The 23,635-nt window shown below is 39.5% G+C and overlaps 1 protein-coding gene across 1 annotated transcript in view; it reads left to right on the forward strand.

Annotated features, from left to right (window-relative positions):
* Positions 1-23,635, forward strand: part of WDFY4 (WDFY family member 4) — a 307,568-nt gene that overhangs the window by 190,217 nt on the left and 93,716 nt on the right. The window contains exons 40-43 of the mRNA XM_081075021.1: positions 11,764-11,841; positions 17,359-17,565; positions 18,915-18,966; positions 22,123-22,292. Of these exons, the coding sequence (XP_080931147.1) occupies positions 11,764-11,841; positions 17,359-17,565; positions 18,915-18,966; positions 22,123-22,292 (507 nt within the window). The remainder of the gene's footprint in view (positions 1-11,763; positions 11,842-17,358; positions 17,566-18,914; positions 18,967-22,122; positions 22,293-23,635) is intronic.

The raw sequence follows: 23,635 nt of genomic DNA on the forward strand, positions 1-23,635 counted from the left end.
TTTCATTTTATGCTACTATAAATAGGATGGTGGGAAATGTTGTCCAGGGAATATTTGTGCATATATCTTATGATTTCCTTGGAACAAATTACTAGCAGTGAAAATGGTGAGTCAAAGAATTAAAGTGAGAGGCAGACGATGTGAGTACATGGCAGATACAGTGCAGACGAAAACGTGGCCTTTCTCACTCCTGAGTTCCGTCCCAGACGTGGCATGCGCGGTGCTTGGCTGGAGAGGCCAGGACCTCTAGGTGTAATCTTGGCACCATGATCGGAGCAGGATCTGAGGGGCCGCCTTCAGATGCTGGCTTTTCTGCTTTCTGCGAGGCCACACAACTGTGAATGCAGAGCTAATGATGCTTTAAACAAACAATGTAATGACTGTCATCAGTAGACAGCAGGCACTTCCTGAGGGACAGCTTGGGCAGGAGGGTCAGTAGCAGCTGGCCAGCCCAGGGGTGCCCCAGACCAAGGTGGGCACCACCAAGCTGAGGTCAGCTCACTTAAAGGTGACCCTCCAGGCGGACGTGCCCCGTTCCCCACTCCAAGATCTGATCTGATCCTGGAGCCAAGCCCTTCCCTATGTAGGCTCTGGCAGAGCAGGCACAGGCTCTGGAATCCAGATCTGCCTCCCTACTCAACTCTCCAAAGGGCCTTTGGAGGCCCTTTGTTCTACTTCAAAGGTTCTCAAACTCTTTAATGCACAGGCAGTTGCTAAGCAAAGGCTGTTTAGCTCCATTAAGCCATGCAGAGTTCTGTTCTGAATTTGTCCCTGCTCAATGTGCCACATTCACTGCTGCCCAGGCAGATGGGCCTCTGCCCTTGAACTGACCCAAATTACCCTCCTCCTTTCTCCACATACTAAGTGTGATGATTTTCCAGGGCATGAAAAATCTCAAATGCCAACAGGAAAGTAGTGTTTTCTGAGCACTGAGATGTACAGGGTGCAAACGATCGCAGTAACAGTCTAAGAATTCATTTTCTGGCACTGTGGCAGTATTGTGGGAGTCACTTATCCTCATTTGTCCTTGGTTTCCTGTTCTGTTAAACGGAAATAATCAAGATAGAATTGTCAGGAGGCTAAATATTAAATGTGATAATGCATATGGAATCTCTTTTGTCAGTTATAAAGTGATATGTGCACATTAGTCAATAGGATATAATGTTGAGGGAACAGACCAAAGGATAATAAATATTGAGATGATCAGTATGCTTAAATAATGATCAGTGTGCCCCTGGTCAGTTTCCCCTCCCACCATACTAATCCATATTCCAAACCTTCACCAGAACGCTGTTCAGCTCTCAGGGGAAGCAGAACCATCTTAACCCTACTCCACTCTGGAACTAGAAGTCGTCAGGGGAAACCACCTCACTTTCCAGTGTTACACTTACAAACTCATCCCCATCTGCACCAGGCTCAAATCCTTCCCTCTGGGCTCGTCCTTCCCCATTGCTCAGGTCAACCCCTCTATGGGCTGCTGACCCCCTCCTTTCTTCTCTTATCCTACCAAACCTGTGCCACCCATGGCCTCTCTCTTTCCTTTGCTTTTCATCCTTCTCCCATTTACGGCCGAGTTCTCCTCAGCCTCATCCTATACTTGAGTCTTATCATTCCTCTTATATCATATAGTCTTCCCCACCTCTTTTTTTCTCTTCTTCAGAGTCAAGTTTCTTGAATAAGCTGCTTATACTCACTGTCTCCATTTCCTTACCTCCAAATTTCTCGTTGACATTATTGCGTAATCATTCAAATGGCAAATATTGATGTCTAATCATTACTGTGAATTAACTCTTGCAGGAGTTACCAGTGGACATTTCCACACACAAATCCAATGAACATTTTCAGGCTTTATCTTACAGGATTTCTCTGATGCATTCACTATGGTTAATGGCCCTTGGTTTCCCTGACATTTCTCTTTCTGATTTTTCTTAAACTTCTCTAGACTTTCTTTTCCTGGCCTTAATTTCTCTAGTGTTCTCCAGGTTTCTGATCTTGTCCCATCAATCTCCTCTGTGTATATACTCTCTCTGAAGAATCTTAGCATTTCTCAGGGTTTATCCTATCATGTGATTGCTCATGAAACAACTCTGTACCAACCTTGGATCTTTCACCTGAGCTTTACTCTAGGGATGTCTATCTGTACCTTTGACACTTCAAATTCAACATGTCCTTATATCACTTAAACTTGCTCTTCCTCTTGTCTTGTAATCTCTCTTATTTTTCTTAGTTTATTTAATTTAATTCACTCAGTTAGGTAAACCTAATTCTTACCATCTCATACAGTCACCAGTTTTACTTTTCATATAGTTCTTGAATTTGCCTCTGACCCTTCATTCATTCCACCATGTGAACTCTCACTTGTACTGCCATTGTAGTGTCCTCAGGCGGCTCCCTATTTCCAGTCATGCCTTCATTAAATCCATCCTTCAAATTACTACCATGTTTCCCCAAAAATAAGATCTAGCTGGACCATCAGCTCTAATGCGTCTTTTGGAGCAAAAATTAATATAAGACCCATTCTTATATTATATGATGTTAGATAAGACCTGGTCTTATATTATATTAAAGTAAGACTGGGTCTTATGTTAATTTTTGCTCCAAAAGATGCATTAGAGCTGATGGTCCGGCTAAGTCTTATTTTCGGGGAAACACAGTACCAGAATGAGTTATCAAAAATGCTATGGGACCATGTCAGGCTTCGATTGAAAAGCTCTTATTCAAGAATCTGCTAAAACATTTCAGTCAGGGAGCCTTCTCTGCACACAATGCACGTGAGTCCTCTCTTTTGTGTGCTGCATCTTGTGTCACCGTGTCCTGTGCATGGTAGATCTGTCTCAACATTGGTCATGTCAGCTCATAACTCTCTGTCTCTTCCAGTAGGCTCCACAAAAACAGATATGGGTTCATCTTTGTACTCCAGTGCTGAAAAATAGTAGGTGGACAGTGAATGTTTGCTGAACTTAACAACAGAGAGTAAATTTGAAGCTAGAAATCGAGTACCTGAGCAAGGGTATCCACAGCCCTGGGCTGCAGGTGTTGTACACAGGGCATTTATTTGAAGAGCAAAGATGATTTATAACGGAAGTCATGCAGCATTTCTATCACTATTAATTTTGAAGAGATCATCTAGATCAATTGTTTCCAATTGATCTTATCCATGACTTATACTCAGATAATCTCTTTGGATGACCCTTTTCAGTGTATGAAGTACTTTCATTCTACTGTCTCATCCTAGCTTTATAACATCTCCTCAGAATAAATAAAAGGTGCTTTTAACCTCCTGTTATAAATTATAAATAAAATTTCAGGAATATTAAATTATTTGCTTATGTAATGTGACTAGTAAGGTCCAAGAATCCGGTGTCTGGACTTGTACTCTTTCTACCTCCCACACTGATTCAGCAACACTCACGAAAACATGGAAGTCTACTATATCTTCCTATATCTCGCTGAAGTCTACCTGACTGAAACTCCCTACCCTGGTCCCCCCTAATTTCCTGGGGCCATCCACACAAGGCCTACCCTCTTTGACAAGATAGCACACTTGGTATTTGATGGGAGTTGTTTTGTGTCCAAGTTCTCCCCAAGAGTTTTCTTCCCCTGTTGCATGTCTCTAAAGCATCATATTAGAGAGAAGTTTGGGCTTTTGCCTTAGATGAAAAATAGTCAAATTTGTCAGCATTTTATGTTACTTGCAATGCTCATAATGGTTGCTTTACTTATAAATGTGTATAAGCATGTAACAGCAATATTAAGAAAAATTTTGCAGACAGAAAAAAAAAAAGAAAGAAAGAAAAGAAAGAAAGAAATCACCCTAATTCCACTACTCCAATACAGTAATTGGGGTTTTAAAAATTATATTGTTTTTGCATTTTTGAATCTTTGATGATAAATATTTTTTAATTTTAGGAAAAAGTGTTCAAATCACAAATATACAGATTTACAAATTTTAACAGAGTAAATATCTGACCACTATCCAGATTAAAAAATACAACATTAATGGCACCCCACAAGGACCCCCAACTTCATGCACCTATTCTAGTCATTGGCTCTTTTTTGCAGAAAAGTAGTCATACTCCTGGCATTTAATATCATACATTAATATAATACATTTAATATACATTTCCACAATTTTTACTTTTATAAATGAAATAACGTAGCATATACTCTTCTGTCTGGCTTATTTCACTCTAAACTGTATTTGTGAAATTTATCCACATCATTACATGAAGTAGAAATGTATTATTTTCATAGTAATAGAGCAACATTTTCATAGAGTTCTTACACTTTTTGGTCTCAGGACCCCTTTACCCTTAAAAATTACTGCCAACTCAAAAGAGCTAATGTTTATGTAGATTGTATCTATGATTTTATATTAGAAATTAAGACAGAATTTTTTAAATAATACATTTAACTCATTTCAAAACAACAATAATAAATCCATTATGTGTAAATACAAATATTTTAACTCTATTTTTCAAAACAAAAATTGTTAAAAGAATAGTATTATGTTTTTACAAATCTTTAATATCTATCTGGGTTAGTAGAAGACAGCTGGATTCTCATATCTGCTTCTCTATTCAATCAGTTGAATATTTTATTTGATTGAAATATATAAAGAAAACCTGGCTTCCCACAGATACGTGGTTAGAAAAGATAGAAGTATTTTAATAGTCTTTTCAGAAAATTATATTCTTTTTCTGATACTACACCAAAACTCAACAAGTAAGAGTTTCTTTTGGAAATGTGTATCAGTGAAACTTTTGTACTTTGTTACATTAAAATGTATTGCTCTATCTTGCACTTTGTGTGTATATTTTAATGCACACATAATTTTGGAACATGCGTATAACATGCATTGGGAATATTGTTCCCAATTGGGAATATTGTTACACAGATCTCTGAAATGTTGACACTTTTCATTATGCAGTATGGAAAAATCATGTTCATGTCACCACCAATTTTACCAGAAAAATGTTTAGCTACTGGAAAACTGTCAAGGTCAGAAAGGCAGATACAGGTTTTCCAACATTCTGATATTTGAAATTTGAAAACTCAAATTTTATCATTGGTAGCAAATACTGTCAGTTGGTTTATTTGAGATGATGGGTTTACTTTGATTTCATTTTCCAAAAAATATCTGCTAAATACTCAAGTTGTAATAATTGTAATTTTTTTCTGTCAGTCATTCTTTCAAATAAAAATACTGTTTTATTACAAAAGCAGGTGGTTCAGTTCACAACTCTAACAATTAGACAGGTGTTTTCCTTGAAATAGCCATCATGTTTTTAGGTATTCAGAAGAAATGCTTTATGCATACTTTCCATTTTATCACACAGACTATTAAAAAAAAGAGTGTATTCAAAGATTGAGATTTAATAAAATAGATCATTTTTACTGTTTCATTCTTAAGTGAAGATTTTTTTCCTATTAGTCCTTGTGGTGAGGAATACATAGAAGGATTATTGTACAGTTTGTGCCAACTCTTTGATTTGGGCTATGACACTAGTTTTACTCCCTGTTGCTTTTGGACTATGAGTGAAAATGTCAACACACAAAAAAAGACAAAGATGTCCTAGCATTTTAAAAATAGTTTTGACTTCATGGATCCTCTGAAAGGGGTATCAGGAACCTTTAGGGATTCATGCAACCACACTTTAAGAACCCTTACTATAGAGTATTCATTATATGAATGTATCATAATTTATTTATCCAGTTGATTACTGACGGGCATTTGCATGGTTCCCAGTTTGGGACTACTTCAAACACTGCTGATACGAACATTCTCTCACATGTCTTTTGGAACACACGTATAAATTTTTGTTCTAGGAATGAGATTGCTGAATTTTGGGGGATGCAGCAGTTCACCTTTTAAGACACTACTGAACAATATTGCAAAATGGTTGTAGCAATTTAACAGCGTGAGAGTTCCATTTTCTTCATATCATAATCAAAATGTACTATTATTAGCCTATTTGAATTTTAGATATTCTTGTTGTGGTTTTAACTTGACCATCTTCTCATATGTATATCGGTCATTGGGACGTACATATTCAGTTTTTTCTTTTAATAAAATTCTATTGAATGTTTGTTTTTTTTCTTACTGATTTATAGTAGTTAAGTGTATTTTCTGGATGTGGGTACCTTTTTTTTAATGGTAAACATAAAGACCTCAGTGACTTTTAAAAACTTAAATGTTTTATTTTGAGAATTGCGGATTCAAGTTCAGTTGTAAGGTATAATACAGCAAGATCCCCTGTACCCTTTATTCAGTTTTCCCCAGTGGTATCATCTTGCTAAACTGTAGTACATTATCACAACCAGGAACGTTTCATCCCTACAAGAATCCCTCATGTCGCCCGTTTGTAGCCATTCCCACTTCCCTCCTGTCTCCCTTATTTAACCCCTCACAACTACTAATCCTTTTCTCATTTCTATAATTTTGTCACTCTAAAAATGTTATTTAAATGCAATCATAGAGTGTGTGACCTTTTGTGATTGTCTTTTCTCATTCAGCATAATTATGTGCAATTTAACCAGGTTGTTGCATGTATCAACAGCTCATTCCTTCTTATTGTTGAGAAGTATTCCATGGTATGGCTGTAACACAGTATATTTAACCATTCATCTGTCCACGGACATCTGGGTTCTTTCTAGTTGTTGTCTATTATGAATAAAACTTCTGTAAACATTGATGTACAGGTTTTTGTGTGAGTATAAGTTTTAATTTCACTGGGATAAATTCCCGGGATTACAACTGCTGGATCCTACAGTAGTTACATAGATTTATGAAAACACTGTTGAACTGTTTTCCAGAGTGGCTGTATCATACATTCCCATTAGCAATGTGAGCGATCTAGATTCTCTGTGTCCTCACCAGCATTTTCTCTTGTCACTTTTTAATTTTAGCCATTCAGATATGTGCATAGTGATATCTTGTGATTTTCATTTTTATTTTCCTAATGGAAAATGATGTAAAACATATTTTCACATGCTTTGTTGCTATCTATATATTTCCTTTAGTTAAATGTCTATTTTTGTCTTCTGTACATATTCTAATGGTATTCTTCTTTTTAACTGGTGAGTTTAAAGAGTTCTTCATATATTATTCTAGATACTAGTCCTTTGATGGCTATGTGCCTGACAAATATTTTCCCAGATTGTAGCTTGTCACTATATCCTCTTCACATGGGTTTTTGCAGAGCAAAAGTTTCTAATGTTGATAAGGTCCAATTCACCAATTTTTCCTTTTATGAATCATGCTTTTGGTGTAAAATCTAAGACCTTTGAGCCCTTTGTTGAGTGGGAGCCATGAAAGCAGACATCTTGTTCATTGTTTCACATTAAATATAGTGTTAGCTTTAGGATTTTTGCAGATGCTCTTTACCAAGTTGAGGTAATTCTCCTGTATTCCTAGTTTTCTGAGAGTTTTATCATTAATGAATGTTGCTTTTTGTCAAATGTTATTCTGCATCAATTGATATATCACATAATTTTCTTCTTTAAGTAGATTATTTAATCTACTAGTAATCCATCAGTAGATGAATGGATAAAGAAGAGATGGTACATATATATAATGGAATAATATTCAGCCATAGAAAAAGAATAAAATCTTGCCATTTGTGATAACATGGATGGACCTAGAGGATATTATGTTAAGTGAAAAATGTCAGAGAGAAAAAGACAAATACCATACGATTTCGCTTACATGTGGAATCTGAAAAAAAAACAAAATAAACAACCAAACAAAAAAAACAAAACAAAACAGAAACAAACTCATAGATACAGACAACATTTTGATGGCTGTCAAATGGGAGGGAGGTTTGGAGGCTGGGTAAAAAGGGGAAGGGATTAAGATGTACAAATTGCCATTTATAAAAACAGTCATGGGGATGTAAAACACAGCATAGGAATATAAAATACTGTATAGTCAGTAATATTGCAATAACTATGTATGGTGTAAGATGGGTTCTAGACTTTTTCGGGCGATCACTTCATAAATTATATAAATGTCTAATCACTATGTTGTATACTTAAAACTAATATAATATTATATGTCAACTGTAATTGAGAAATAAAAAGTAATAAATTATGAATTCAATTTCCTTAACAGTGATAGGGCTATTCTAATGATTTATTTCACATTGGGTGAGTTGTGGCAATTTGTGTTTTGCAAATAACTTGTCAATTTTATCTAAGTTGTCACCTTTATGTACGTACAGTTGTTTGTTTTATTTCCTTGTTATCTTTTTGCTGTCTGCAGGGTCTTTAGTGAGTGCCTCTCTTTCATTCTTGATATTGGCAATTTGTGTCTTCTCTTTTTTTCTTTGTCAGTGTTTCTATAGGTTTATATATTTTATTGATCTTTTTGAAGAACCAGTTTTTGTTTCAATTCTCTAGTTTTTCTGTTTTAAATTTCATTGATTTCTGCTCTTTATTTTTCCTTCCTTCTGCTTGTTTTGGGTTAATTTTTGTCTTTTCTCTAATTTCATGAGTGAGAGCTTAGATTATTGATTTGAGAACTTTACGCATTTTTTTATGAGAGGCTCTATGACACAAACATTTTTAAATTACTGCATTTACATTTTTTAATTTAAAATTTAAATAAATTTTTTAAAATTTAATTTTATTTAAAAAATTGTTAATTTAAAATTTAAAAACATTATTTGTACTGTGGTAAAATTGTATATATTTGAGATGTACAACTTAATGTTTTGATGCATATATACACTGTGAAATAATCTACCCAATCAATGTAATTAACACATCCATCACCTCACATAGTTACCTTTTTTGTAATGAAACCACTTAAGATCTACCTTCTTAGTAAATTTCAAGTATATAATATAGTATTTTTAATTTTCATTTTGATTTCTTCTTTGACCCATGGGTTACTTAAAATATTATTGCTTAATTTTTAAATATTTCGGGATTTTCTTTTTGATATTTACTTACAGCTTCATTCCACTATGTTCAGAAAATATTTTGTATAATGTTGCTCATTTGAAATTTCTTAAACTTGCTTCGTGTTTCATCACGTGGTAGATTTTAGTAGTGAGTTTATTTGTGTATCCTACAATTTTTTATTTTTCCACATTTTTTACATTTGATTAGGTCAAGTTTGCTTATTATGTTCTTCAAATATTCTATATCTATGTCTTTCTTGTCAGCTTATTCTACTTAGTTACTGAGTGATGAGTTAACATCTTCCTCTATGATTGTAAATTTGTCTGTTTCTCCTTTTAGTTATTTTATATATTATATATTTCAGATCTAAGTTTCTAGATGTTTCACATTTAGAACTTATACTTTCCTGGTGTTGACCCTTTTATTATGATGAAACGTCCTTCATTGTGACTAATGAAAATTCTTGCCTTAAGTCTACTTTATGAGAGATTTGTATAGCTTTATCCGATTTCTTTTGGTTAGTGTTTGTACCTAGAGGATTTATCTTTAGGCAACCTTTTACTTTCGACTTTCTGTATCCTTATTTTCATGGAGTGTTTCTTGTATGTAGAATATACTTAGGTTTTGCTTTTTGATCCAGTGTAACTCTGTTTATCTTTCATTGGGAGAATAGTCTACTTACATTTAATGTAATTAATGATGTTTTTAATTTAAATCCATTTTAATGTTTATTTTCCATTTGTAATATCTGTTTTTTCCTTTTTTCCTCTTTCAACATATTACCAACTATTTTAAATTATTCTACTTCCCTTTTATAAGTGACTGTTACATATTTTTTATTATGTTTTTGGTGACTACTCTAAGAATTACAACATGCACACTTGCTTTATTAGACTAATGTAAATTAGCCCCTTTTTACAAATTTTTAATTAAAGAAACTTAGAATACTTTTTTCATTTATCACATTTTTTTCAAGTATTTTATTTTTTAATTTTTGTTAAATCCCACAAATAGATGTTGTTGTTGTTGTTTTTGTTATTTTCCAACAGCTAATATTTATGTAGACATTTATTATTTCTATACCTTTTCATTTACTCCAAAGTTCCATGCTTTAATATGGAATCGTTTTCCTTCTACCTGAAACACTCCTTTTGCGTTTCATTTAGTGCAGTTCTGCTAATGATACAGTCTCTCAGTGTTATTCATCTGAAAATGTTTTAGTTTGTTTTATTTTTGAAGGATATTTTCAGTGGGTGGAGAATTTGAGTTTGACAGTTATTTTCTTTCCGGACATGAAAATGTTTCGCTGTCTTCTGGACTCTACCTTTCTTATTGTTCCTTCTTTAAAGACAATATGACTTTTTCTCTGTGTTTTTTAATTTTTTTTTTGTCTTTTGTTTTTGCAGTTTTACTATGATGGGCTTATGTATGGTTTTCTTTGTATTTTTCTTGCTTTAGGTTTGTAGAATCTGTCAAATCTGTGGCTGATGCCTTTCATCCATTTCAGAAAATCCTCATTAACTTTTTATATTGCTTCTAATTCATTCTTTCTCTCCTCACCTTTTGAGACTTTAATTCTACATATGCTAGATGCTTTTTCCATATTACACATGAATCTAATTCTCTGTCTTTTAAATATTTTCCGTGCTTTTATCTCATCATACTTTAACAAGGATATTTATTTAAGTTCACTCGTCCTCTGTTCAGTTGTGTTCACTCTGCTGTGAAACTCACCCATAAAGGTTCTCTTTTCAATTAATTCATTTTTACAGATTCATAATTTTTATTTGGTTATTTTTCATAGATTCCATGTCTCTTCCAAAATTCTCCATGTTGCATTTTTGGACCAAATAACTTGCATTATTTTAAGGTCCATGTCTGATAACTCTAATATCTGGATACATGTGGGTATGTATGTTTTTCTTATTTTCCTATTGGCCCTTTTCATGGGCACATCTAGTAATTTCTGCTTGACTGCTGAACATTTTGTATGAAAACCCTCCATTAGAGGCTTAGATGATCCTCCTTCAGAGATGACTCATCTTGTCTTCTGACATGTATTTACAGTAGCTGTCATCACCAGAACATATTCAGATGCCTGGTTTGTTTCCAGGCTACCTCAATCCCAATGCTGCAGCCCCTCAGAGATCCCACCTTAAAGCCCAACTCCTGTTGGTTTCTACAAGCCAAGATTGCTCGAAGCTTTACTTCTCAGCCTCTCAGCCCCACACTGTTTATGAATTGACAGCTGATTAAAGGGGAACATCAATGCACAAAGCTGGCCTTGTTTCTCTTTACTGTCCTATTTCTGGGCTCCTGGTCCCTTATGTTCTGGATGACTTGGTCAGCCTGAACTCCAATTTTTGTCTCGTTAGCCACCTGAGGCTTCCAAAAGCTCTGCTAAGCTTCTCTGCTTCTTAGCCACCACATTCTGTTTAGCTTCTCAGCTTCTTGTGCTATTTGCAAACTTGGAAATATCTCCAGGGAAAATAAAGAAAGCACAGGTATTAAACATTGGACACATCTCAGTGAGTTTTCTTTTTTTCCAAGATGTTGGCTCTCTTGATAGCTCTCTGCTGTCTTAAAGAAGATTATTCAAATTTAGCCTTTCTAGTTATTCTTGGGAGGAAGATTTATCTGCTACAAACCGGCTCATCATAGCTGGAAGTGGAAGTAACCCACAAACATGCATGTCTGTATGTAAATGTATCAGCATAGGTGAAGTCTTTATTCATGAGGTTGTGACTGATTTGACCAACACATCCTGTGTTATTTACCTTGATAATTGGTCAGAATACAGAAGTTCCTATAAAATCACAACTATCATTAAGCTGTGACTTGTTTCCTCTCCTCTAGGATTTTGTGTCGTGTATTGAGAACTACAGAAGAAGAGGACAGGAGCTCTATGCATCTTTGTACAAAGATTATGTACAGGTAAAGAAACAAAACAGTTCCTGTCTTTACACAGTAGACCAGAATCCACCTTGAATCTGAAATAAAGAATCAGAAGTTCTAGACGGCCTAAGTCAATAATGGGTCATCAATGACTCAGTCCAACTTGCACGACCTGTTCATTGGGATTTGAATCCACCCTGGAAGCTACTTAGGAGATAGAAATGTGTCCCTCCACTCATCTTCTCAGCTGTCTCAGACATTTGCTAGGAGCTAGAGGCACAACACAGCAGACATGGGCTTCACTCTCAAGTAGCTGCACTCTAAGGGAGAATCATACATTAAATACCTGCACAAATAAATAGATCATTATAACTCGTGATGAGCAATAGATGTGGAAAATACAGGTACAAAGAGAGATTATAACAGGGGAAAGAATTTGGGCAGATGGGAGGCCCTCTCTCAGTGAGTGACCTTTAAGTTGAGAACTGAAGAAGGAGGAATGTGGGCTGAAGCATTTTGAGGAAGCATTTTTGGCTCAGGGGAGGGCACGTGTGAAGCTCCTGATCTAGAAAGAGCTGGATGTCATCAATTAACTGGAAGAAGTGACTGAGTGACTTCAGCTGGGAAGGGACGAGGCTGAAGATGAGGCAGGGTGAGAGCAGACAGGGCTTGTCACCACATTAGAGTTTTCCCATTTTATCCTAAGTGCAATGGATTGCCACTGATGAGCGCAGGTTTAGATATTTAAAACACCTCTCTAGGCATGATTTCTGTGTTTTCTAGGTAAAGAGCACTGGCTGCCATGCCAGTGAGATCTCTATATGAATCAGGTCTGCCTTTTCCTAGGCCGCAGCCTGAGCTTTAGGGTCCCTGTCTTTAAGATAGGATAATACTTCTCAACAGTGAAGGTGAAATAATAAGTATAAAGCATCTAGAGAGCAGCTGGCAGAGATAGATGTCCCCAAAATGGTTATGGAATGGCTAAGAAGTTGTCTTTAGTTGGTTTTGCTGTAGACAAACAAACAAACAAAAAATGATTGCTAATAATGGAACACAGTATATAGTATTAGAACCTTACTAATTATATTATATAGTTTATAATGTCTCTGTTCATAAGTCTGCTGGGAATAGGAAAGGCAGAGGTTATAATGGCACTGCTCGGCCTCGTGGGTTCTTAAAACTCAGTAGACAGAGCACCCAAAATAGGGTGGTGAGGCCAATACTAGGAGGCTCTACTATGAGGAGGTGAACAGGGGGGTGTACGAAACCGTTAGCTGTATTGAGGTGGGGTGAGGGGCCAAGTAATGATGAAAGCAGCGGTACCCAAGGGCAGGGGAAACAAAACAGGCTCTCATCAATTTAAGCCATATAACCTGGTCTGGTTGCCTCCATCTAACTCATTTGGATGTCCACAACATGCCTCAGGAGTAGGGGTTTGTGAGCTGTACGGCCGGCCTCCCAGAAGCACAGTGTAGCAAAACTCCCCCCAGGCTGTCCTATGAGTAGGTGGTTTATCAGACATGGCAGACGTGGGAAAGGAGCTTTGGGGGTGTGAAGTTGATGTGGGAAGCACAGAACCTCAGGAGAGGCTCTGAGCCCAGAAAGAAAGGATCCAGCCTCGTAGGCGATGGTCCGGCTCCTATTTAGCTAGCCTGACTGGGGTTTGGAGAGCACTTGAGAAAGTTGTACAGAGTTTTACTGTTAATTAAAGTATATTTGAGAAAATCAGCTTTCTGAGGCTAACCCATAAGGATCCTTTCCAAGTGTTTAAATATTTAAGACAGATTGTTTCGATGTTTAAAGGAATGCAGAGTTAATCACCGTCTGCCAGAGATAATGGGGTCTGGAGCACTCGCCCTGTTTTTTTCAGGGGCAATACACTTTCCCAGTGCAGGTCCCCCTCCACTTTCAGAAAACTCAAGTTCAAATTCTGGGAAGAAACCAGTCTTGTGAAGTCTGCCACGCTGCTCAAGGACGGCTTCTTCCAGGTGCGCTCAGTGAGGTCCTCCCAGAGGGTGGCAGTAATGAGATGCAGGGCTCCCCAGCCTGCAGGGCTCTCAGTCACTGGGCCCGTAAGACTGCTTTAGCTTGGCATGCTACCCACAGCTAAGAAGTCCCTGGGGATGGCAGGAGCCCGCAGCATACACTAATATGACTATGCCCTAGTGCCCTGGAAGTCAACCTAAGTGTCATTATGTCCCACCATTGTATCACCAGCAAATTAGGCAGTTCTAATATTTCATCTCCCTAATTTCTTGTCGCTGTAGAAGTACTGGTGGAAATAGCTGCCTGTACCCTGTCCTGCCCAGGTTTCCCTTTGCTTTTTCCAAATTATATTTCTCCGTGGTCCGGATGCTCTGGTTCTATTCTCTTATATACCCAGGCCATACTGTTCTTATATCAAGTCCTCTTCATTATTTACAGAAATGCTTCCTTCTGCCAATGCTGTTTTAAAAACATCACATCTTTACTGTTTAAAGCTTTTTGCCAGATACCCAGCACCCCGGAAATGCCCTTTCTTTTAGAATGTGAGAGGCACTGTTCTGTCACACTCTCTTATGGGCTCTGTAGGGGCCAACAGGCTGTTGACATTTCTTGCTCGGTGTCTGTGTGTCCATTAAGGTCTGCCACAGCTCTTTTTAGATACAAGTATCAGAATCTCAACTCAAGCTGGCTTCGGTAACAAATGAAGTGTTTTGTGCTATTGAAAACTCGAGGGGCAGTGCAGGCTTCAAGAAAAGCTGGATCCAGGTGTTCAAAGTCTGATCTAAGGAACCTGTCTCCTCTCTCTCTTCTCTCTCTTACACTCACACATACAAACACAGACACACACACACATACACACACAGTGTTTGAGGTTACATTTGAGATTTGAGGCACTAGAGCACATGGATGAGAGTATGTGAGTCTGAAAGGAATTCACGTTCTTCCCCCCCAGGCGGTACATCCTAGAATGGGGCAAGACTCACGTCAAGGATGGGGAACATTTCTAACTTGGACAAAGGCACTGTCTCCTTGCCGAGCTGCCAGCCTGTAGGCTATGTCTGCCCGAGGGGGCCCTTCTCCTGATGCTCATAAAGGTGCCCTCGGACTGGACTGTGTATGTGTATATCCACCACCACACTGTCCGCTCTGCATGGGCTCCAGAGAGCACCACTGCCAGCCCCAGGGGATGATGCTCACCAGCCTATCCTATAACCATTCACCATCACTCAGATTCCCCGGACTTGGGTGACATGTGCAGCTAGGACTGGGCTCGGACCCACCAAAGCACCAGAGAATGAAAGTAGAGAAGGTTGCTCAGAAGAAAATCTCAGTGATGCTGGCCAGGAGTTTCCATTCAGCCAAAACTCATAGCTGCCTCTAACGTACCAGAATCCCTGCCCCTGAGTCTCTGGTGTGGCATTGGAACTGAAAGAGGTCCTTACATTGAGAAGAAACATGGACATGAAGGTGCGGGGACACAGGGCTTTTGCTATTCAGTCATCTCAGTGCTCTGTCCTGGGACTACACGTAGGTTTCTTTCATGGACTAGCAACCATTCCTCTCTGAGGGGTTTCACACTGACACACGTGTGTGGCTGCAGATATTCAGGACAACTCACGTGCCCTGTGATGAAGACTCCGGCAGCCATGCACCACCATTACATGAGTGGAGCCTTGGAGTGGAGGATGCTCTTACCACACTAATGTGAAGCCCAGGATGGACAACCGAATAGCTTGGGATTGTTCATCCTCTGTAAAGCTCAATATGTTACTATAAACACAGCAAACATTTCTAGGGAGCTGAAATATTTTTTTTCCAACAAGTGTTCATTTCATATAACCAAATACCTATAAAAGGCTTTGGACAGTCATTATTTTTTCGGGCGTTCCTTACTGACCAATTGGAGTACTGGATATAAATTTAAGAACTGTGGAGAAACAAAATAATCTTGTTTTGAAATAGAAACAAAATAATCTTGTTTTGAATTGACTTTATTCACAATAATAATACTAACTACTTAAGCTGAGTAAGGCACTGTATGAAACTCTTGAAAATATTATCTCATTTACTCCTGATATAAACCCATGGTTTTATTTATTCTCTAATATTATTAACCAAATCTGGCTGCTGCGGAAGCTGAGCCTCCTGCAGAGTAAACAGCGAATGAACAGCAGAAACGTGATGACAACCCAGCTTCATCTGACGCCACAGATCACGTGCTGTCCACTACACCATCTGTGATATTTTCATGGGAATTTTCAAGTTCGGAGAATGATTTACCTGTTCCAAATGGCCCATATTTGCTAAGTTTGCCAGCCTTTGAAGTAATAGTGGCACAAACCATGAGTTAATAAAATAGTACTAGGCCCATAGGAAAGGAATGGAACCTGCAGGCTTATGCAAACTCTTTGGAGTCAGACAGACTGTGTTTAAATCTCAGCTTGCTCACCTGGTGGACCTTGGAGAAGTCACTTCTCCTCTCCTAGACTTGGTTTCTTTATGATGATAATAAAAATTGCTTACAAATTTAAGTTTCTCTCATAAAGCCACTGAGTAGAGGAAATGAGATGAGATACAGTAGATGAAGGGCTGAGCTTAATGCATGATAATGAGTTTCTTTCCTTTTTATGCTAAGTTTATGAGACCTGTGCTTCCTGTTTCACCTTTCAGTGTCTGACAAATTAAAATTCATGACAAATGCCATCAAATATTTGACTAATTGCAAAAGTTCACCCTGTAGGCAAAGTTGATTCTACTGCCCAAACTGAACTGAAATGTTTCCCTGACAAGTGGTGTACAGAAATCGAATGTGTCATACAGTCAGTTTAGGGGTGTTGATGTCTTTTATGAAAGTTTTGAGTTATATTCTAGTGGTAGGTGTAATAGTTAAGCACCACAAACTATGAGGATTTCATAGATAACAGGTGGGGTTATTTTCATTAATATCAAAGATTTAGCTTCTGCGAACATTCTAGAATCTTTGAACAACCTAGAATCATATGGTATCAAGATTTGAAAGATGCTTAGACAGTATCTAGGTCAAGCCTCTGATTTAACAGTTGGAGAATATGAGGTCCAGTGACAGGGATAACTTGCTCAGATCCACCCAGCGCTGGCTAATCTGCCAGTTCCCACCACACTACCAGTCCAGACGACTGGAAGAAGTATTTTCAGCCTCATTTTTCAAGCGTGGGGGCTGTGGTGAAATTCTGTATCCATTTTATAAAACAGTGGTCCAGTCCACTCTGATGGTTAACATCAGGACCTTCAGGACCTGTTGCTCTCTGCCTATCACCTAGTAGTTGTGTGACTCTGAATTCCCAAGGGTGGATGGTTTTTATTCTTCCCTATCCTAGATTAAATAGTCTCAAACCTGAGAACTTGATTTCTTCTCCGGGCCAGAACTTGGCTCCAGAGAGTACACTACATACCCTGAGGGTGCTCAGGGATGCCTATAGGGGGCTATTTTTCTCTGACAATTATGAGAGGCTTGGTCTGTTCAACCCCAGAGTTTTGGGGCCAGGCTCATGAGAAAAATGTCCAGGGGTGACACTGTACTTCTGCTTCCAGAGGCGGAGATGTGGCAACATCAAGGCAGCCAAAGCCTGGTCCAAGATCCAGGATCAGCTTTTTGGGGAGCTGGGCTTATGGGGCCAGATGGTAGAAGCCACACCTTGTTCCCGGTGGGAACTGGACTGGAGAGAAGGACCCGCTCATATGAGGAAACGCATCAGACGCTTGTCTCCGCTGGAGGCCCTGAGTGAACAAAGGCTCAAGGTAAGAGTTTGATGCAGGAAGACAGCAACACTTCGATGCAGGAAATGTAGGGCAATGTCTCCTTAGCTTTTCTATTTCACGTTGTTTTCATAACAACTCTGCACGGTATGCTTTGGGAGAGCTTTCACAAGCCCAGGTAGGACAGAAAATGTATGTAGCTAATGGCAGGAATGCTCTGATTTATTCCTGATGCTGTTTAACAGAAGAAAAGAATCACTAACCCTCCCAGGTAACATAGAAGGAATGCTGTATCTACAGCCTGAATGAGTAAATAAATGAGTGATATCAAATCTACACCACTGACCCAGACCACACTGATATCCGCCAAAGTCCAGTAGAATAATCTAGATGCTACCACGTGGTAGCCATTGTTGGCTTACACAAATTATTTGTCATGGAGCATTCCTGACCAGCACTGCCCTGGGCATTATTGCACAAGCAAATCCCATAAGAAGTTTTACAATAGAAAGACTTGAACTCAGCTATTTCTGCAAGCTCCAGCCCGTGACCCACTTAGTCCAAATGACATTGAATCTGCACTGGAGTCCCAAACAATGGAACCTGGTGAGACCCTGGAGGTTTGCTGTAATGAAGCTTGAACTCTGTGTCATCAAACTTACATTTTTGCTTTTTAAAGGATGGAGAACCAGTGGGATTGGTCGTAGATATAGAAAAAAATCTGTTAATAGTTTTTCATTTCCTCATTGAACAATCCTGATTTAAGAAATTCTAAAAGGCAGCCATCCAAACACTGAAACGCAAGACAATGTTGGGTTTCTATTCTAGTCTGTAACCTCAGAATCTTTCATCCACATTGAACTCTTTATAAAACCTAATAAAAAATTATATTTCATTTATTCAGCAGACACCTGAATTTTTAATGTATTGTCAATAAGCATCTGGTGGTACACAGTATTTTTCCCTCAATACCTTTCCTAGAAAATAGAGGCAGGAAGCTAAGTAGCCTGCATACTGTGTGGGTGACGAAGCCAAAGGCTGGCTATGAAACCAGGTTTCTGGTCCCTGATCCACTCTGCAGGGTGGCGCGTACCACAGACGTCCAGGATGCTGTCTAATCCCACTTGGGCATCATCTTTGGTAATTACTGTAAATCCTACTTAATGGAAGATTGTGGGTTTTTTCCCCTTTGACTGAGGAACATTAATACTTGTGTTTTATCGTGGTCCTTTAGGATTTAGCATTTTTCTCCTATTGCATCTGCGTGTCGAGTTTGAGTAATTTGAAGGGGTCATGAGCATGTGTGTGTGTGTTTGTGAATCTGTGCAATGACCAGGGTGCATATGGTGGTATGCAGGATTTCATTTCTCTTCTCTCTGTTTTTATTTTAGGAAAACCAAGACAAAAATGGTGATATTTCTCAAACAAATGCTGAAAAGCAAGGTATCCATTTTATCAGCTTATCTTGGTTTTGATTAATATCTTCTTAAAGATATGAAATTAGTATTTTGGAGGGAGAGAATGCTGCAAGTCTAGAGCAGGAGGTGCTCAGGGCCCCCCGGATGCAGGCGAACCTACTCCAGACCGCAGCACTCCCTTAGGGGGGATCTTTAAAATGTTACCACAATGCATGTTTTTCAGGGGAACCATCTTCTCAATTTGATGTATCAGGGGAACCTTAAAAATGTCCCCAGACAGCACAGATACAGGTTCAGTATGTGACACAAAACACCTGGGAGGGAAATGGCTGAATGTTTAAGAGTAAAAATGGATAGAATAAATATTTAATACTATTCACACTGAACTATCTGATTATGAAAGTGACAGATAAAATAGTCATTATTACAATAGTCCCCCTTTATTCATGGGCAATACTTTCCAAGATGGCCAGTGGATGCCTGAAACCATGACAGTATCAACACTGTATATGTTACGTCTGTCCCTACGTGTGGATACATTCTCCCTTAAAAGAAGCACTTTATAGCTTCTCTGTGGCATGTCCAAAATCTCAGCATCACTACTCTCATGCTTTCAGGCCGCTATCAAGCAAAACAAGGGTGACTTGAATACAAGCACTGTGATTTTGTGACAGTCATCAGGTAACCGAGGTAGCTACTAAGGGGCAGGCAGTGTATACAGCGTGGAGACACTGGGTAAAGGGCTGATTCATGTCCTGCACAGGACGGAGAGAGAATGCTCAAGATTTCATCACACTACTCAGAAAGGCATGGGATTTAAAATTTATGAACTATTTCCGGAATTTTCCATTTAATGTTTCAGACTACAATTGACTACAGGTAATTGAAACTAGAAAGCTAAACCACAGATAAGGGGGTGGGGGGGAACTGCTGATTTCCCAAACAAAAAAAAATACATATACTTTGAATCTTTTTTTTTATGTTTATTCTTACTCTTTATTTGTATAATTTCTATGGAGGAATTTGATTGAGTCAATTTGTTGAAATCCAGGCTTTATTTTCAGAGGTCATTCTGGCATGAACACATTGAAACACACACACAAATACACACCCAGACATACACACTATATTTCAAATTCTGTGTGTTTCTACCAGACTCTGCCTTTTGCTGTAGACACTCCCTGTCTGTGAGTTTCAGTGTGTCCTAAGCTGCAGCTAGTATTATATCCTTAACCAAATGATAACCTCTTAGCACTGATCAGGTCTCCTTTACTGGCTTAGTACTGGATTTTCCATTGAGTTGATTATCGTGCCAGTCTGTAGAATTGCCCAGTAGTGAGGACACTGTGCTCTGGCCCCAGGTTGATTTGGGGGTCCCACTGTCGCACAGGACTTGGGATAACATTGTAATACCCATTTCCTTCTCTTCTCTCCCTTCCAAGCCCCACAACTCTAAGATCAGAATGATTGCCTGCCTGCTCTCTCTCAGAGGGGGCGACTGCAATGATGAGAAGTGTATGCTGATTTTATCACATTATGTCGATGGGTTGCTGAGTCCTCTAGCCCCAGTTACCCCCACCCACACACATACACAGTAGGGAGCTCAACCAGGGGAGAAGAAAGGGTGTGTGGATGTCCGTCATGCCTTCCTGGTGCCTGTAACTAATAGCGTTCTCCCTGCATGGGGAAAGCCTGGGATTTCTGCTGCTGTGAGTAGCAGACACTCTCATTCACCCAGATGTGAGACTCCTGGGAGACAGTAGGGGGGGTGGTCAAAGCAGTGAGCATCTTGGCATAAAAAAGGGCCGGTAACCCTTGGCGTTTGAAGCCATGTCTAGTGGGCCTGCTCTAGGCAGGTGGGCACCCAGGGCAAGGTGGACGTGCAGCATCTAGAAATGCATGGAGGTATGTGCTTAGCTGGCACCCAAACATCCATGCCCAAGAGTGCACCCTGAGGAAATAAGTGTAGGTGTGCAGCACAGCGCACTCATGGGAGTACGGAAATGGAAGCTACTGTACCTGTACCTGCAAAAAGCAGGTCAGTTAGGTGAGTATGAAAGGGCTACACGATAGAATATTGTTTTCAAAGAACTTTTAAGGTAAAGAGAAATTGCTCAGTATATAATCTTGAGTAATATATATATATATATGATATATATATCATATATATCTTATATATGATATATACATCATATAATATATCATATGTATCTTACATATGATATATATCATATGATATATATGTATATATATACATACATATATATAAATATGGAAAGAAAAACCATGAATGCAGTATAATTGCTATCATGTCAAAAGTTACATATGTGTGTACTCATACATAGATGTACAGACAAGATATCATCTGATGAAATAAATAAACCCAATTGTGAACAGTGAGGACAAACAGCCTGGAGATGAAAAGCTCAGACTCTGGACTCAGGGAGATTTGGTTCAGAGTCCGCCTCTAATTCACAGCAGCCATACAACCTTGAGCAAAGGACCTAGCCTCTTTCACTTTTCCCATTTGTAAGCTGAGGATGAAGGGATGAAGTAGAATCTACAACAGGTCGGACTCAATGCAAAATGTCATTAGGACTACCCAGGCCAGGGCCAGTGCTTACTAAATGAGAGCTGCTGTTATCAATGCTATCTCGGGCTACACGGGTGATCTTTGTTTTATTTCTCACAATTTCATGGGTTTTCTTTTTTTTTCTAATTAAAGTTTATGGGTTTTCCATGTTTTTTGTTTGTTTTTTTGTTTTGGTACAATAAGAAGATAGTGCTCCCATAATTTTTTCTTTAAACATTCTTTTAAAAGAGTGAACAAAGTGAAATTCAGGTAAAACAAACTACGACCGACCCTCTAGGGAATTGCTTTATTGATTAATGAGGGTGAATTTTGAAATATGGCCCTGTGGTCACTCGAGAGCTGCCGAGCAGCCAGGCCTGGGCACACCTTCCAGAAGGAATCAGCCTGAGGATGTGTTGACCATGCCACAGGATCAGAGGGCATGCTGTCCACTTTCAGAAAGAGTGAGAGGCACGCTGAGATGACCCTGTTCACGTCTGCCCTGAAACCTCGCAGTTCCTCTCAGCGACTCAGGCCTAGATGGCACACTACCCCTTATAATGTCAGGGGGCTCTTGCCAAAACCATGTGTCCCTTTATGCCACTGCAGATGAGCTGGCACCGAGGGATGCCGGCCCTGAGGAAGGCGACCAGGTGGCAGCAGACTGCACCCAGCTGACCTTCTTCCCCGCCTTACACGAAAGTCAGCACTCTGAAGATTTCTTGGAACTGTGTCGGGAAAGACAAGTGATTTTACAAGAGCTTCTTGATCATGAAAAGGTAATACAGCCCATCCTGATTATTCTTCCAAGAGGATCAGACATGAGAGAACTAAGCTTTCTTCACTCACATGGGAGGTGATAGCTCCCTTCACTGTAAAAAATCAACGAGCAGAAAGAGAGGACATGTTCCGGAATTTGTGTACTCAGGGAGGCTTGCAAACGGAGCCCACATGCCCTGTATCAAAACGTTTGTTTAAAAGGCATAAGTCAAGCTAATAAACTGTTAAGCAAAATATGCTCGAACTTCCTATGCTAACCTTTATAATACCTGGGAGATCAGTTTTACATTTAGAAGTTCTGACCTTGTACTTCAGCACGTTGGCCCCTGCCTGTAGCCTGACTAGCCTGAAGGAAACCTCCCGTATCTTGAGGGGCCCTGGTGGATGTGTTTGGAACCCTGACCTCTATGTCCCGCTGTCCCCACACTCCTCACCTCTCAGGCCTCAGGACAAGCACACTTGGGTCGGCCCTCAGGAGGGCGACCTCGGTGAAGTGTGCACAGGCCAGGACACAGGCTGGGATGACTGGGGCTGGTGGGGGCCAAGGCATGTCGGCTTGGTATGACTGCAGAGGGGACTCCCTATAGTGTGGGTGACATGAGGGCCCCTCTCACCCAAGTCTAAGAGAGGTAGGGAAGATGAAACATGTCTTAGAGTAGAACAGACCTGAGTTTGAATCCCAACTTAGCCATGTGCTAAATGGCATGCCACCTAACCTTTGAAAGCCCCAGTTCTTATTTTTAGTGTGGAGTGTATAGCAACCATGTCATAAAATTCTTAGAAGATTTAACAAATGGGGTAATGGAAGCAGAGAGAGTAGTAGCTCAGAGCCAGGCTAGAGGAAGTGGCTCATCAAACTCTTTCCTTTGCAAAGGTGAAGTGGTATAAGGGTTGGATGGACCTCAGGGTCTTATTTATCAACTTCTCTGCACAGGATGTAGGTGAAGGAGATTGCTCAGCAAAACAGGAGCGAACAGGATGTGGCCTGCAAGCCATACGGGGCCCATGCAGAGATGAAGGCGTGAGAGCCGAGGCAGCAGTGTCAGGGATGGGAGTGGATGTGAACTAAGGGCTTAGCACCGTGTCAGCGGCCTGGATTTCCAGGAGCAGGAAACAGGCTCAGAGAGCCTGTGAGAGGCCTGAGCATGGTACAGACACTGAAGTGTGTCCTTTCCAGAAGCAGGGTCCTTGCAGAAACTCCCTGAGTGTGTTAAGTTGGGATTTGCCCCTTCCAGGAGTTGGATAGAAGGGCCAGGTTGAAGTGCATTGGCCAAATGGACTGCCGCAGAATTTTCAGCAGGTACTGAGCTTTCAGATTTGGACAACAGTTCAAGCAACACAG

The sequence above is a fragment of the Rhinolophus hipposideros genome (genome assembly GCF_964194185.1).
Source record: "Rhinolophus hipposideros genome assembly, chromosome: 15".
Lineage (NCBI taxonomy): Eukaryota > Metazoa > Chordata > Mammalia > Chiroptera > Rhinolophidae > Rhinolophus > Rhinolophus hipposideros.